The sequence below is a fragment of the Periplaneta americana genome, chromosome 4 (assembly GCF_040183065.1).
Source record: "Periplaneta americana isolate PAMFEO1 chromosome 4, P.americana_PAMFEO1_priV1, whole genome shotgun sequence".
Taxonomy (NCBI): Eukaryota; Metazoa; Arthropoda; class Insecta; order Blattodea; family Blattidae; genus Periplaneta; species Periplaneta americana.
Window position 1 is genome coordinate 202,967,509 of NC_091120.1, and position 16,988 is coordinate 202,984,496.

General features: G+C 36.4%; 1 protein-coding gene across 6 annotated transcripts in view; it reads left to right on the forward strand.

Moving 5' to 3' along the window:
- The window catches only part of kst (spectrin beta chain, non-erythrocytic 5 kst), a 383,292-nt gene that overhangs the window by 159,926 nt on the left and 206,378 nt on the right, over window positions 1-16,988 (forward strand). For 4 of the 6 annotated variants that reach the window (XM_069824771.1, XM_069824773.1, XM_069824772.1 and 1 more), the window contains exon 1: window positions 10,708-12,111. The exons of 1 other annotated variant lie outside the window; for it this stretch is intronic. In XM_069824771.1, the coding sequence (XP_069680872.1) occupies window positions 10,776-12,111 (1,336 nt within the window). In that variant the 5' untranslated portion in view covers window positions 10,708-10,775. Of the gene's footprint in view, window positions 1-10,706; window positions 12,112-16,988 lie in introns of those variants that run through there. One more of the 6 variants, XM_069824774.1, reaches the window with a different exon arrangement.

The window sequence follows — 16,988 nt, forward strand, 5'->3', positions numbered from 1 at the left end:
GCATTGAGATTATTGAAGTATTATATCCACAATATTCGTTTAGAACAAATGAAGTCGCCAGTAATCTCAGAACTGAATGCAATATCTGCTATATTGATTTTAATGCAACGGATCACAAAATGAAATACGGTATGCCGAAGATATATTAAATCGTTCATTGAAGCATTCTCCGATCTTTCCCATTTTGTGCCTTCCTCTTTCTTAGTCTCCGTATATGTTCCATAAATAGTCGGAAATTATTCTTCTACAGATATTGTCTATTAAATTAAATCCGTAGCACACCGATAATTTCATCACTATACAATTTTGTTATTCTAGGTTTAATTTGTAATTCAGTAAAGATAATATTGTAAAAAATTGCACAAAATTGTAAAAATTGTAGAAAATTACTAAATTGTAAAACTATAACAATTTGTAAAAATTGTAATTGTAATATTGTAAAATTTTGACTTGTTCCACATCTTAAAGCTTCATTGCTCATGTAAGATCTATGGAATAAAATGAATGAATGAATGAATGAATGAATGAATGAATGAATGAATGAATAAAATATTCTTTGTTTTTCTATGACTATTACACTCTTACTACGTCATACTACTTTTGACCAATAAAACGGTACGAAATGACGTATTTCGACCAATCATGGCTGCTTATCGCACAATTTTATCGCGTCCCTAGCATTTGTTTAATTTTATCGCGTCCCTAGCATTTGTTTAATTTTATCGCGTCCCTAGCATTTGTTTCTTTGTTTGCCAACATTTGAAACTGCGCTGGTCTGGACGTCAAAAAAAAAAAAAAAAAAAAATACATATATATATATATATATATATATATATATAATTACAAACCACTCCAGTCGATGCACAGCAGTTTCAAATATGACTCGCATTGGCATTCAAGAACAAGAATTAATAAAAATCACTGATCATACCTATGCATCTTCTGAAATCCGATTTACAAATAAATGAAGAGCACCATTCGGAAATCCTGAATAGGTTGAATACACCATGTAGGCCTAAATCAACGAGTACCACTTCTATTACGCACATGTCCAATATAACATCAATTGAACCACCAACCACATTCAAATTTGAAAATTGTACATTTAATAATTATGCCTTTTAAAATTATTCATTCTGAAATCCTGAATAAGTTGAATACACCATGTAGGCCTAAATCGACGAGTTCCACTTCTATTACGCACACGTCCAATATAATATCAATTGAACCACCAACCACATTCAAATTTGAAAATTGTACATTCAATAATTATTCCTTTTAAAATTATTCATGTTTATTTTTTATGTCGTCGTCGTTAATTAAAACTTTTCTAACACCTGTGTATATTAGTTAGGTTATGTTATAGCTTCTGCTATATGATATTATGGATAGTCACGTATCAGAGATTGTTTAATATTAAGATTTATTGAAAATCATCTGTCAAGTGACGTTGATTACTGGGATTCGGATAATTGAAGTGGAATGCAACTGTCTTAATAAAAATGAAACTGAATCAACAAAGCTTTCTTGACTAGTAACCGTCTACAGAGTTCAATGAAGATTCCATAGTTGGCACAACTGCCATCTAGCGTAATGGTGCAATAATACATTTGAAGACAGGTTTATTTTCGTAAGCCAATTAATATTTTATTGTATTGGAGTACTTCATTACTTCTAATCTTTATATACTTTCTTCTAATCGTGTAATAGTCAATTAAATCCCACTCGAGCTTTGATTTTCTCTAGATAAATCAAAACGTCTAGTGAGATTAGTGTTGATAAATTATCTAGCATTCCGGTCAGCGCCTCTGGCCGCGAAATCAGGTGGCCCGGGTTCGATTCCCGGTCGGGGCAAGTAACTTGGTTGAGGTTTTTTCCGGGTTTTTCCCTCAACCCAAGATGAGCAAATACTGGATAACTTTCGGTGCTGGACCCCGGACTCATTTCACCGGCATTATCACCATCTCATTGACACGCAAAATAACCGAAGCTGTTGATAAAGCGTCGTAAAATAACTTACTAAAATAAAAAAAAATATCTAGCTTTCATTAGTCAGGTAATATTTTCGTACTTTCATTTTTATTGTAATTGTAATTGTAAATTTAAAATTGTAATTTTATTTGTAATTGTAACTGTAAATCTAATACTATAGTCGCGACGCTGTTATTCCCGGCGTGACTCCTCCTGTGTGCTTACGTCTTAGGAAGTGAAGGCTCTATAAAGTCTAGGTAGGTAGTATCGTTCGCTATTTTTGTTCTTTCGTTGCCGAGCTACCAGACGAGGAATCTATTTGTCACACCGTTAAACATTATCATGTCGTAGCTCCTATGATAATAAATCAAACGCACTGTAATTCAGCAAATAATTGAGCGGCAAATAACGTCCTCGCGTGCTTTCTGCGAACGCCAACGAAAGAGCCAAAATGGCGGGCGATTATATTAAGTATTTATCGAGCCTTAGAAAATGCATGAATTCTTCATCAGCGAATTACAAGACGCACACGTTTAAATGTAGCCGATCTGCAACGTGATTGTCTGCCGGAAATTAGAGCGACGGGTACTATAATTGTAAATTTATTCTTGATATTATAGTTGGAATCTTCTGGTAGAAGGGCAGAGAAGGCCTGACGGCCTTATCTCTACCAGGTTAAATAAATACTACTAATACTACCAGTCCATGTAGGGCCAAGGGCAGCCTGCTGGAGGGATCATACATAACCAGCTAGTATTTCCAAACAATTTTACTTCTGTGGAATTTCTTGTGATTAGTACCAACACATGCCTACGTACCGGTAACTATATAATAAACAAACGTGTTGAATTGTTGTAATGGTGAAGTGCGATATAAAGTTTATTGCATAATTACCGTTTATACGAGAATATTTACAAATTTTGATAACGCTCATGTTTATGCGAATATAAGACGCACACCGATTTTGAGCAGCCAATAATTGAAAACAAAATCGGGGTAGGATGCAGCCGCAAATTTTGTGCCTGAATACATCTCTCGGAATGGGATGTTGGATGTAATGTATCCGTTACTTATACGCGGGCTCTCATTTGCACTACATATGCCTCGACATTATGAATTTTCTCTCTTCACTCAACTTTACTCGTGAATTTATTAAATTTAATTTGTCGATTTGAGCTTGTTACTCAATTGAGATTATAGCCTTGTTCATTACGAATCGTTTGGCACTACTGCGAACGTTCTATCGCTTCGCATTATCAAGTTACTCTGCCTGGGCTGCTGCACGACCCGCCAACTCGGGTCTCAACTTTCTCCCGCATATCGCTAAATGACGTCATCTACTCCAATTCAAGGTCACGTTGGATACATTGATTGTTCGTCTGACGACCGCCATTTACGTCATTGGAATATGTCGTGTAGTTTAGAAATTATAGGCGCAACAAAACCGGCCTGAAAATGTGTCTATCGTCTTTCTGGGATGGCACCCTAGTACTGGATCGAACTTACAGACGTATTCACGTCGAAAGGTGCGCTTTATATTCAGAAATATGCGGTAATTTGATTATGAATTTGACTTCGGCGGCGAAATAGCAGGAAAAGATCTGGGCTGCTTACTTGAAACATAAAAAATCTGATTATCGGTAATCTGATAAGGGGGACATCATCAATAACAAAGACCTCTTTTTATTAATTTGTTGTAGCCTATCATGAGAATGAGTAGGCAGTGTAGTTCTAGAGAACAGTGGTTTATCGTTTAAAAGATTAGATTATCCCAGGAATTCCATTCCAGTAAAGAAGCAACAAATAGCGTACTTGAAGTCTAGCCACCTACTGCAATATTAAGAAATTGTCACTTCTGTGTTTTATTTTCCATGGAATTAGTATCCCTGGAAACAAGGGAAATTATATTTTATTGTTATTATTATTATTATTATTATTATTATTACTGCTACTACTATTATTTCATTATTAGTACTATTATTTTATTATTATAACTTATTATTTTATTACTATTATTTTATTAGTATTATTATTTTATTATTGTTACTATTTTATTATTAGCATTATTATTTTATTATAGCCACCGGCGTAGCTCCGTCGGTTAAGGCGCTTGCCTACCAATCCGGAGTTGCGTTCGGGCTCGGGTTCGATTCCCGCTTGGGCTGATTACCGGGTTGCGCTTTTTCAGAGGGTTTTCCCAACCATAAGGCAAATGTCAGGTAATCTATGGCGAATCCTCGGCTTCATCTCGCCAAATATCTCGCTATCACCAATCCCATCGACGCTAAATAACCTCGTGGCTAATACAGCGTCGTTAAATAACCAAGTAAAATAAAATAAAAAATATTTTATTATTAATACTCTTATTTTATTATTATCATTTTATTGCTATTATTTTATTAGTACTATTATTTTCTTGTTATTATTTTATTACTCTTATTTTATTTTATTACCTTTATTTTCTTATTAGTATTATTATTTTATTAGGTACTATTTTATGATGATTATTACTATTATTATTATTTTATTACTATTACTTTATTATTAGTAGTATTATTGTATTGTTAGTATTATTTTATTGCTATTACTTTATTAGTACTATTATTATTATTATTACTATTACTATTATTATTATTATTATTATTATTATTATTATTATTATTATTATTATTATTATTATTATTATTGTAGAACTTTCTAAATACAATTCTCGCGGTCTCGTGTTGTTACTGACCGAAGTCATGGCTTTCTTCGTTATAGATCAGGTTCTTCAAATCGGAAAAGATCAAAGCTTTGTTTATTTGTTTGAGTTATGGATACTTCACGGCCTCTTTGATGAGAAAGTGAATAGGTTGCAGCTGGTGTTTTATAGGGCAGGAAATTTGCACGTCTGGGGTGTTGCGCTGACGAACACGCCGCGCCGCATTCCTGCAGAGCCCCCTTGATGCCATCCGTGCGTGTTCGGCGTGACCTAAAATACGACTCCGGAAGTAATAAACACCGAAAGGAGAGTTTTGTTTGTTTTGCTAAGAGATGTCTCCATATGTGTTGATGGAATGCACGTTCATGTCGAGGTTGAGCAGATGTGTGACGTCACCACGTGTGGGTGTCATTCTTCGCTTCTCGAAGGCCCGTTTACACAAACTAGAGGAACTTTGTTGAAGTTATAAATTGAATGTGTGGGAATTTTTGCAAATTATAACGAATGCACCAAGTGAGTATACATATAAGGTGTTTTAAAAGTAACGCATAATTGAATTATTATTTTTTGTGCTATTGGCGGGTACTTGACTTAACGTCATTCACCCATATGAAGCCAGTTATGCAGACCAATTTACCGACAGAGTCGTTGCCCAGGGTGCGCTGTAGGAGGCTGGTCTACGCTACACCCGCGATGAGCTGAGATGATTATGGAGTTTTGTTGTGATGCCACAAGGGAACCGGAAAATATCCGTCCAATAGTTTAATAGATATCGCTGTACACAGACAGACTAGTACTAAAATTATTTCATGTGATAAGTTCACCTTGATGCTAATATGATAGGCGTACCAGCGTATAGGTAACTAAGTATGGACACTTCGCGTCGGTACCTTTGATGTAGCCGGACTGATTTCAATGACCTTCAAGCCAGCTAGAGCGTGAGATTCTGCTTTCTCCCTGGAGTTGGCGCTGACATCACACCAGCTAGCAGTCGACACAGCGGAAATATAACACACATAATTAATACATCTAGGTACATTATGTACTCAAATAAAATAAATTGGATCCATAAAATAATAAATCCGTCATTAACTGTAATGTATAGACTCTAGAGTTCCTTTATAATGAGAGTTGAGACGTTGACCCCTACAACAATTAAAATATGTAATGATTTGATAGCGCTGAAAATGGAAAAACAGAACTCTTATGAGAAGTAAAACCATATATCTATATTATATTATATACAAATATTAAACGAATTTTATACATAATTTTATAATGCATTATATTATTTTATAATATAATTTATTATATCTGAAATATAAAAAATTATTATTACAACTAGTTTGTCACTGAGAAATAAGGAAAAGCTGTTAACTTGAATTTATTTGAAGCAAAGCGTTACTGGACTATGCAACAAGGTAGGCGATGTTTGGATCCTGTGTCTCAACTCTATACTCAATTATTATCTTACGATCTTACTAATAAAAACTCTACATATACGGACGTTTAACTGTCTTATACTTATACAATGAGTAGCTCGTTTATAAGTCGTGTGTAAATTCCTTACTAATAATCACTACACACGTCGTGTATAACAGTATAACTGTTACACAGCTACGTCATAGTTTCGTCATTACTGCATTACGAAAGGTAATAGAATATCTGACGTTCTCTATTGCATCCGGTAGAGCGCTCTAGTGTGGCGTGTTAAATATCGATAGTACAACTGGCTCTAATCGATTACCACACTACATTTTGGTCAGAGAGTACAAGCTACAGCAATATTATTCTAATAATTCTATGATCTTTGGCTTGTTCTTCTGTGGTTACAAGGTAACCATCATCATAAAATGACAGTCGATACGAACAGCTGTTAGAGGGGCGGCCATTTTTTCCCTATATACAACGCTTAAACAAGGGGTTTCGTGTATATAACTACTGCAAAGCAATTCCCATTGTATAGTTACAGCCTGTTTATACGTCCATAGCTTATTCACGGTTTATTAGTAAAGTTTTCTGTCTCAACTCTGCATAAGTCTAGTATAAAAACTATATTATTAGTAAGACTGTTAGCGTATGCTCGATTACACTAACCTCTAGCGCTAGAAAGTGGAACTAAACGCCGGCGCAGAGAGAAACAAAACACGGGAAAATTTGCTCAGTGTCCATTCTTTATAATTCCTATTCGCTGGGCGTACCATCTGCACAGTTGTTCGGGGGAAATCTCTGTTCACAGACTTACTGTCCATATTCAAAAAATTAAAGGAAAGCAGAAAGAACGATCGAAAGAATAATAGTAAAATAATAATAATTGTATAATTGAAGTAAATAATGTGAGGAAAAAATTGCATGACCGAATGAAGGAAGTTTTGAAGTGTGTTGGTGATATTTATAGTAATGGAAGCAGTCGCTGTTTGCCGAGTTTCTCAAAGCTTGCATAACCTTTTCAAAATATCCTCCGCAACGTAATCCGGGATTTGCCTGACTCAGTGTTGTAGTCGATATCGTCTGCTAGGATTGATTACAAATACTATATACAGTGTGTTGTTCTGGGAGTAGGCCATAGCGATTTAACATCGTCATTAGAGACCTCTACGTATAAAACCAGCGAAGAAATAACTTAACCAGTGGCCAAGTTTAGAAATTAACAGACTTTGATAATTTGTAAACAAGAGAACATAATTTTTGGTTGCTAAGTCAAAGTCTGATGTTCTCTTGTTTTTACAAATTTTCAAAGCCTGTTAATTTTTTAACTTGGTCCACTGCTTACTTTATTTCTTCATTGTTTCATACATAATTTTCTTATGAAAATGTTAAAAATGTTTTCATAGCAATGTCAAAGCCCCATGTGCTATTCTGTCTCTTTGGTAAAGTGGAATAATCCGAAGGCTTGCACTGCAGCGTGCTTATCACTTCTATTCTGTGAATTATGCTATTAAGTAATTGAATAATTCATGTTCGTGTGGGATGCAGTCATGCTGTACATATATATTATTTTACGACTCTTTATCAACTGTGATCGTTATCTAACGTCTCAGTGAAATGAAGTTGATAATGCCAGCGAAATGAATTCTGTTTCCAGCTGTCAAAAGTTAGCCAGCATTTGCTCTTAAAGGGTTGAGGAAAGGTTCCGGATCAACGAACCTCAATGTGGTAACTTGTCCCAACCAGGATTTGAACCCCAGCCCGCTCTTTGCACGGTTAGACATGCTAACCATTATTCCACAGCGGTGGACGTCATGCTATAGGCTAGATATATAAATAAAAGAAAAAATAATTAAAGAATGAACATAGGAGTGGAAGAAATGTGACAAAATTAGTGATGCATTAAAAAAAAGAATATACGAATATGTATTAAGTTCACGGTGCTGCGAATGAATGAATGAATGGGAGAATAAATGAATGAATGAATGGGAGAATGAATGAAGGAATGAATGAATGGGAGAATGAATGAATGAATGAGAGAATGAATGAATGGGAGAATGAATGAATGAATGGGAGAATGAATGAATGAATGGGAGAGTGAATGAATGGAAAAGTGAAAAAGTGAATGAATGGATGAATGAATGAATGGGAGAATGGATGAATGCATGAATGGGAGAATGAATGTATGAATGGAAGAGTGAATGAATGAATGGGAGAATGAATGAATGAATGGGAGAATGAATGAATGAATGAATGGGAGAATGAATGAATGAATGGGAGAATGAATGAATGGAAGAGTGAATGAATGAATGGAAGAGTGAATGAATGAATGGAAGAGTGAATGAATGAATGGAAGAGTGAATGAATGAATGGAAGAGTGAATGAATAAATGAATGGAAGAGTGAATGAATGAATGAATAGGAGAGTGAATGAATGTATAGGAGAGTGAATGAATGAATGGGAGAGTGAATGAATGAATGGGAGAGTGAATGAATGAATGGGAGAATGAATGAATGAATGGGAGAATGAATGAATGAATAGGAGAATGAATGAATGAATGGGAGAATGAATGAATGAATGGGAGAATGAATGAATGGGAGAATGAAGGAATGAATGGGGAATGAAGGAAGGAATGAATGGGAGAATGAAGGAATGGATGAATGGGAGAATGAAGGAATGGATGAATGGGAGAATGAAGGAATGGATGAATGGGAGAATGAAGGAATGGATGAATGGGAGAATGAAGGAATGGATGAATGGGAGAATGAAGGAATGGATGAATGGGAGAATGAAGGAATGGATGAATGGGAGAATGAAGGAATGGATGAATGGGAGAATGAAGGAATGGATGAATGGGAGAATGAAGGAATGGATGAATGGGAGAATGAAGGAATGGATGAATGGGAGAATGAATGAATGAATGGGAGAATGAATGAATGAATGGGAGAATGAATGAATGAATGGGAGAATGAATGAATGAATGGGAGAATGAATGAATGAATGGGAGAATGAATGAATGAATGAATGGGAGAATGAATGAATGAATGGGAGAATGAATGAATGAATGGGAGAATGAATGAATGAATGGGAGAATGAATGAATGAATGGGAGAATGAATGAATGAATGGGAGAATGAATGAATGAATGGGAGAATGAATGAATGAATGGGAGAATGAATGAATGAATGAATGAATGGGAGAATGAATGAAGGAATGAATGAATGGGAGAATGAATGAATGAATGAATGAATGGGAGAATGAATGAATGAATGGGAGAATGAATGAATGAATGGGAGAATGAATGAATGAATGGGAGAGTGAATGAATGGAAAAGTGAAAAAGTGAATGAATGGATGAATGAATGAATGGGAGAATGGATGAATGCATGAATGGGAGAATGAATGTATGAATGGAAGAGTGAATGAATGAATGGGAGAATGAATGAATGAATGTATGAATGGAAGAGTGAATGAATGAATGGGAGAATGAATGAATGAATGGAAGAGTGAATGAATGAATGGAAGAGTGAATGAATGAATGGGAGAATGAATGAATGAATGGAAGAGTGAATGAATGAATGGAAGAGTGAATGAATAAATGAATGGAAGAGTGAATGAATGAATAGGAGAGTGAATGAATGAATAGGAGAGTGAATGAATGAATGGGAGAGTGAATGAATGAATGGGAGAGTGAATGAATGAATGGGAGAGTGAATGAATGAATGGGAGAGTGAATGAATGAATGGGAGAGTGAATGAATGAATGGGAGAATGAATGAATGGGAGAATGAATGAATGAATGGGAGAATGAATGAATGAATGGGAGAATGAATGAATGAATGAATGGGAGAATGAAGGAATGAATGGGGAATGAAGGAAGGAATGAATGGGAGAATGAATGAATGAATGGGAGAATGAATGAATGAATGGGAGAATGAATGAATGAATGGGAGAATGAATGAATGAATGAATGGGAGAATGAATGAATGAATGGGAGAATGAATGGGAGAATGAATGGGAGAATGAATGAATGAATGGGAGAATGAATGGGAGAATGAATGAATGGGAGAATGAATGAATGAATGAATGGGAGAATGAATGAATGAATGAATGGGAGAATGAATGAATGACTGGGAGAATGAATGAATGAATGAATGAATGGGAGAATGAATGAAGTGTTGAAAAGCATATCAACAATTAGGACATTGGACGAATATATAATTGAAATGAATAATATACAGCCTGTAGGTAGTTAAAACTTTCGTGGCTTTGGTCCTATGTCCTGTTATTATATAATTTGAAGTTGCTGTGTAATTAAACACGTTAACGACGCAAGTAAATAGTAGCTGTATTATATCCGGATTTTATGAACTCTTTTCAGTATAAATTTGACAACTATTCTGGTACAAATTTAAATTTAATTTCGATGTTTTTAAAGGAGGAAGGATTTGCTGTCATAATGTGCTGTTCTGTATGTAGCTACTTAATTGCACAAGTCAGCATCTGCAGTGTGTGGATTACATGCAGAGAGACTAGTGATCTATGCCCAGCTGGATTACCATAATCTACAGATACGTTATCAGCCTCGAGATAGCGCCCATCAATTGATTCTTCAGTTCAGTTCTGCACGACGCTGGGAATTGTTGTGTTTTATTGCAGTGACCAGTTTTAGGAGGCCATGGCCTCGAGCAGGCGCAGTGGGCCCCAACCCCGTCGCCCAACGGAGCTTCGGGTGACGTCCGACACTCCAGCGGATCGTATTTCCAGGGCTCTTAGCACGGTCATGACTACAGTCAAGTCCACGCCCGTTGGCTCTCCATTGTACGATGTTGCTACGGGCGTCGAACCTAGTGCTGCTATCAGGAAGTCTTTAGTGACGAGTCCTGTGACGGATATATCAATTAGGAGCTCCATTCGGTCGGAAGAAGCACGGAAATCTAGCAGGAGAAGTCAGGTTTCGGAGACGGCAGAATCCAGTGGACTGGGTTCTACAGACCAGAGTCCCCTGTCAGATAGGCCACCATCAGTTACAGGTTTTAACTCCCCGAAATATGGCCCTAGTGTGGAGACGTGGAAATCCTCGAGAGCCAGGCAGATGTCGGAGTCCGAAGAATCCAACAGGTCGGTTGTTGTAGACCAGAGTCCTCTGACGGATAGAACGCCAACTGTTCTGGGATTCAACTCCCCGAAACACAGTCCAAGTGTGGAGACTTGGAAGTCCACGAGAGGTAGACAGGTATCGGATTCTGAAGAATCCAACAGGTCGGTTTTTGTAGACCAGAGTCCTCTGACGGATAGAACGCCAACTGTTCTGGGATTCAACTCCCCGAAACACAGTCCAAGTGTGGAAACATGGAAAACTCCGAAGCCCAGACAAGTTTCTGATTCTGAAGAATCCAACAGGTCGGTTTTTGTAGACCAGAGTCCTCTGACGGATAGAACGCCAACTGTCCTAGGATTAAATTCCTCGAAACATAATCCAAGTGTGGAAACATGGAAAACTCCGAAGGCCAGACGAATTTCTGATTCTGAAGAATCCAACACGTCGGGATTTGTAGACCAGAGTCCTCTGACGGATAGAACGTCAAGTGTTCTAGGATTTAACTCTCCGAAACACAGCTCTCTTGTGGAGATGAGGAAACCCCAGAATTCCAGACAAATTTCGGAGTCTGAAGAATCCAACAGACCGTGGCCTGTAGAGCAGAGCCCTCTTGCGGACCGAGCACCAACTGTACTCGGTCTGATGTCTCCGAAACATGGCCCCAGTGTAGAAACGTGGAGGCCTGTGAGGAAACAGCCTTCTCAAGAGATCGCACGGAGAGCGACTGTAGAACCCGGGCCTCAGGTGGAGAAGGCCTCAGATGTGGTGCTTCGTAAATCTGCTCACGATTCGGACGTAAAGCAGGATACAGGGGTGTCCAACAGAAGGTCATTGGAAAGTACTGGCAGGACAAAATCCATGTCTTCGAGCATCATCAACGGCCGGACCTACGACATGAAGGACTACAGGCACAGTAAGTGATTTGATTTTACTAGAAGGACATGATTGTGTAGCTTAAAAATTATACAGAAGCACGTCACAAAATTCAACCGATATATTTCTAGGCATGCACCGCTAAGAAACAGTTGCATGATTGGGGGGGGGGGGCAAGAAAGAAAGAAAAAAAAACCTTCTGTGTACGCTTCTCCAATTTGGAGATATCACGGTGCAAAAATTTTTCCCAGTAATGAAGTGACCAGGAGGTTCAACTCTTAAGGCTCATTCACAATGAAAATTAAACATAACGTAAGCGTTAACTTAAGAATGTAAACGTTACGGTAAAATCAAGAAGTCATACCATCATTCACGATGGGAACATAAACATAACAGCAAACATACCTGGTAACCATGGAAACATAACAACGACGCCATTTCCTCATATCCTGTCAAATACTTCAGCGCTCCACGATTGTGTACTGTTTGCAAATCACGTAAGCATAAGCATGGAAGTTTGGAGTTCGCAAACTTTCATGTTAATGTCTTACGGTAATGTTTATGTCATTGTTTATGTGAATCATTGTGAATGATCCCATTTGGTAGCCTGGGCGCAAACTTCTGTGTTTATGTTACGGTTATGTTTAATTTTCATTGTGAATGGGCCTTTATGATGTAAGTTATAACATTGTTGTTATTGAAATATAAAATCGACTTTTTGTATAATCGATTTAGAAATTGTAATCGAAATTGTTTTTGTTAATGTGGTCAGTGATTTTATGTTGGCGATCCTGGTATGTTTGAATATTAAAGACAGACCATAGAAGTGAACAAATCGGGTAGCGGAGGAAATATGTTAATGTTGAATGTTCAACCATTACATTCATGTGTATATGTTAAACCAAAACAACCATATGTGATATATACGAGTATATTGATGGAGAAACATTTCATTTAAATTTACTACTACACTTTTACTACGTCATACTACTTTTGACCAATAAAACGGTACGGAACGACGTGTTTTAACCAATCCTGGCTGCTTATCCTACAATTTTTTTATCACCTCCCTAGCATTTGTTTCTTATTTTGCCAACAATGTACTTTCAGTTTTACCTTTTAAAATGATTCATGTTCATTTAATCATCCTTAATTAAAACTTTTCTATCGTTTATCTTGTTTATATTATGTAGGTTATGTTACAGCTTCTGCTGTATGAGATTATGGATAGTCACGTATCAGAGATTGTTTAATATATATTGATCATTGAAGTGGAGTGCAACTGTTTTAATAAACATGAAACTGAATCAACAAAGCCTTCTTGTTTAGTAATCGTCCGTAGAGTCTAATGAAGATTGTATAGTTGGCACAACTGGTAACAAGAAAACAGCTCATCTGTAGGGCTCTGAGTTCTGCAGTCACAACTGGCCTACGTCTATGTTCATGATACAACGGAGTGGGCTATGGAAATTCAGCTCTCCTTGGCAACGGTTTTGTTGTGAATTGTTTTGTATCTTTTCTGACGAGAAATAAAAACTGTTCTTGAGTTTCATTTACTCAGTATATTGTATTCTAGCTACAATATTGGTGACCCCGACGTGATATGAACACGCACGAAGATACAAAACAATTCACAACAAAACCGTTGCCAAGGAGAGCTGAATTTCCATAGCCCACTCCGTTGTATCATGAACATAGACGTAGGCCAGTTGTGACTGCAGAACTCAGAGCCCTACACATCATAACACACTACTGCCATCTAGCGGAATATTTGTAATGATCAGATGGTACAATAATACGTTTTCAAGGTTATTTAGTATTTTCTTAAGTCAATTAATAATTTATTGTATTAGAGTACTTTATTTCTTCTAATCTTTATATACTTTCTTCTAATCGTGTAATAGTCAATTAAATCCCACTCGAGTTTTGATTTTCTCTAGATAAATCAAAACCTCTAGTGAGGTTACTGTACGCTCTCTGCCTTTAGGAGTAATATACAAAATAAGATTTTTGAATTAATGGATACTCGTAATACCGATCAGGCTGTGTAACTGGAAATGTAGTTCCGATTTTTGCCACCAGTGGCAATAACATTCGGTTACAATTTCTGTAGTCTCTCGATTGTATGCATTAAATTGAAGGTCTTCTAATATATTTGCCTGTAGAAGTGACCGTTGGTCAAAATGACGTGCGAATCGAGATTTCAGCCGTTCCTTGGGTGTCGTTCGGTTGAATTTGATGTTGATTTAGTCCTTTTCAGAAAACATTCTTGTGTAATCGAAGCTCCGCCATGTTTTTGACTGGCTTTCAGTTCAGAGCTCTGTGCATATTTTTGTACTTAGATATAAAGGAAATGATATGATGTAGAAACTCACTTCTTGAAAGTCATTTGTGTACGGGACGCACCCTAGAAGCTGCAGATGAAATTTTCTTAAAATCAAGAATTCTTCATAAAAATGATTCATATTTGTGCGATGTATACTATCGTCTCTTGCCTGTAATGTATGTATATGTGTATGTAGTGCACGAATACCTTTGTATCTCTCCAAGATAAGACTCCGTACGCCTACTATCAGTGTGACATTTATTAATTTGTCGCTATAGATAAATAATCCAACCTGATATCTATTCAAACGTCATGCAGGAAGGAAAGCTGTTTAATAAATTTCGAGTGTGGCGTCTTCAAGTGTCCGAGATTGGAACTAGTTGAGAATAGACCGCCATGTTTGTTCTATTATTGACAACAGATGTCACGCCCAATGAAATTATACTTCCATGCCTGATTATATACATATTTTCGATTTCTTTCCATCTTTTATTGCTTCATTTCAGTGTTTATTTTCTTCATTAGTTTATCTTCTCTTTTATCAGTCTTCAAAGGGAAACTGAGAGGTAGAACTTAAACTGAAAACGATTCAATCCGGCATCGGAACTAGAATCCGGCGTGGCTTAGTGGATAAAGCGTCAGCACGTGGAGCTGAAAACCGAGGTTCGAGTCCCGGTGGCGGAGAAAATTTTTCTCCGTTCTACCCATCCTTCGTCACATGGTAACGCAGAATTCCTGCACGAAAATATAATATATACTTCGGTTGGCCTACATCATAGTAATAAGTAATATCAATAACAGATAAAACGTTACTTTCCAAATTTTTATTTAACCAATTAAGATCACACGAGCGAAATAAATAAGACTCACTAAAATATTAGTACATTATGCAACGAGCCTATAATGATAGTAATTTTCATACGAGCGTCTTAATTACCATTATAGGCAAGTTTCATACGAATTTTTATGCTCGACCATATTTCTAACTTGAAATTATTCAGAAGTATTCATGTTGTTCGTATCTGACCCAAGAGCGGAAGTGACCTTGTGCATAGCTCGTAAATTGTGAGATGTGCGCAGACGCGAAAGTATTGATTTTTTCCGAGGAACAGTAATGTCATTGACCTTGATATAACCTAGAGAATAACATGAACTAATTTTGATATAACCTGGAAATTGATTTTGAATTGAAAAACGAGATGACAAATTGAATTTATTTGAATATTATTTACAATTAAAGCTAATTATTATAGTAACAGAACATAACCTTCTGCGACAGTATTGAATTTCCAGCCTCCGTGACGTTTCCCTCGTTGTCTTTCGATTGCATATCCGAGAATAATCGAAAACCTGAACTTTAATGAGTAGGTGTACTTTAATGAGGTGCATTAAAGGACTGCTACCAGGTGTATAATTACTACATTTCGGCATGGTCGAGCATAAAAATATTTCCGCTTTGAATAATGTTACTTAACTAGGAATTTGAGTAGGAAATAAACATCAGCGAATGTCAACTAGTTGAACAGTGTCAAATGTTCAATATTGGTTTCACAATACGTTCGGTTATTTTGTTTATTTATTCACGAAAGTGGCCTACCTGTGAAATGATACAAATAATACTTAACGAGATTTCTAGTGAACGCCAATGTACATCCCTTTATTGTTCTGACAAAATTAATTATCTGTCTCTTGGATTTTTGTTACAAAATATCTTCAGAAATCGATTTGCTATATTGTTTCTCACAATGTAGACCTCGTATTTTATTTGTTTTGTACATTACGAGTCAGCCATACTTTTCTCTAAACGGTCTCGTAGATCTCTTGATAATTCAGCTTTCCAGTTATAAAACAAAACAATAACGTAGACCGTTTTCGTTTCTCTCTTGTTCTCTCTGCATTGCAGTTTGTGGCAAGATAACCGCCGTAGAGTTAGAGGACCCGCACGACTATCGCGTACGTAACGTTTTTACGGAAATTAGAGAGAGAAGTTCGATTCCAGACAGCTCCTGTTACATCTTTCATACTTCATTACCGCACCTCACATCTGTAGTCACAGCAAACATAGTATAGCTTTACATCGCTATTAACACCAAGAAAGGTCACGGGCTTGGCTCAGTCGGTTAAGAGGTTAGGTACAGCTTACAGCAGTAAAATTTTTGGAAATATTCAACATTTTTTTCCTCCATTACTGTATCTTATACAGTAATGAAAATTGGTATGTGTAAAACTCTGTCCTTCTGCTATATGAAAACAATATTTTTACGATTTAAAAAAATTATTTATATATATATTTTTTTTCAAAATTCATAATGGTGATAGTTCACTGTGCAGTGATGAAGCGTTTCCCTCATAACTCATAAACTTGTTAACTTTTTCATGTTCTCTCTCTTTTATTTTATTGCAGAAACTCATGTTTACAATATCATGCTCTTTCAACTACATTCCTTAATAAATAATATATATATATATTTTTTTTATTTTGTGTTAGAAGAAAATACTGATATTCGACCATTTTTAAATGAATTTATTTTTTATCCGACAATCTATGAAAGGTAGAGAAGTGATCTTGCATCATATTGTAGATATGACAT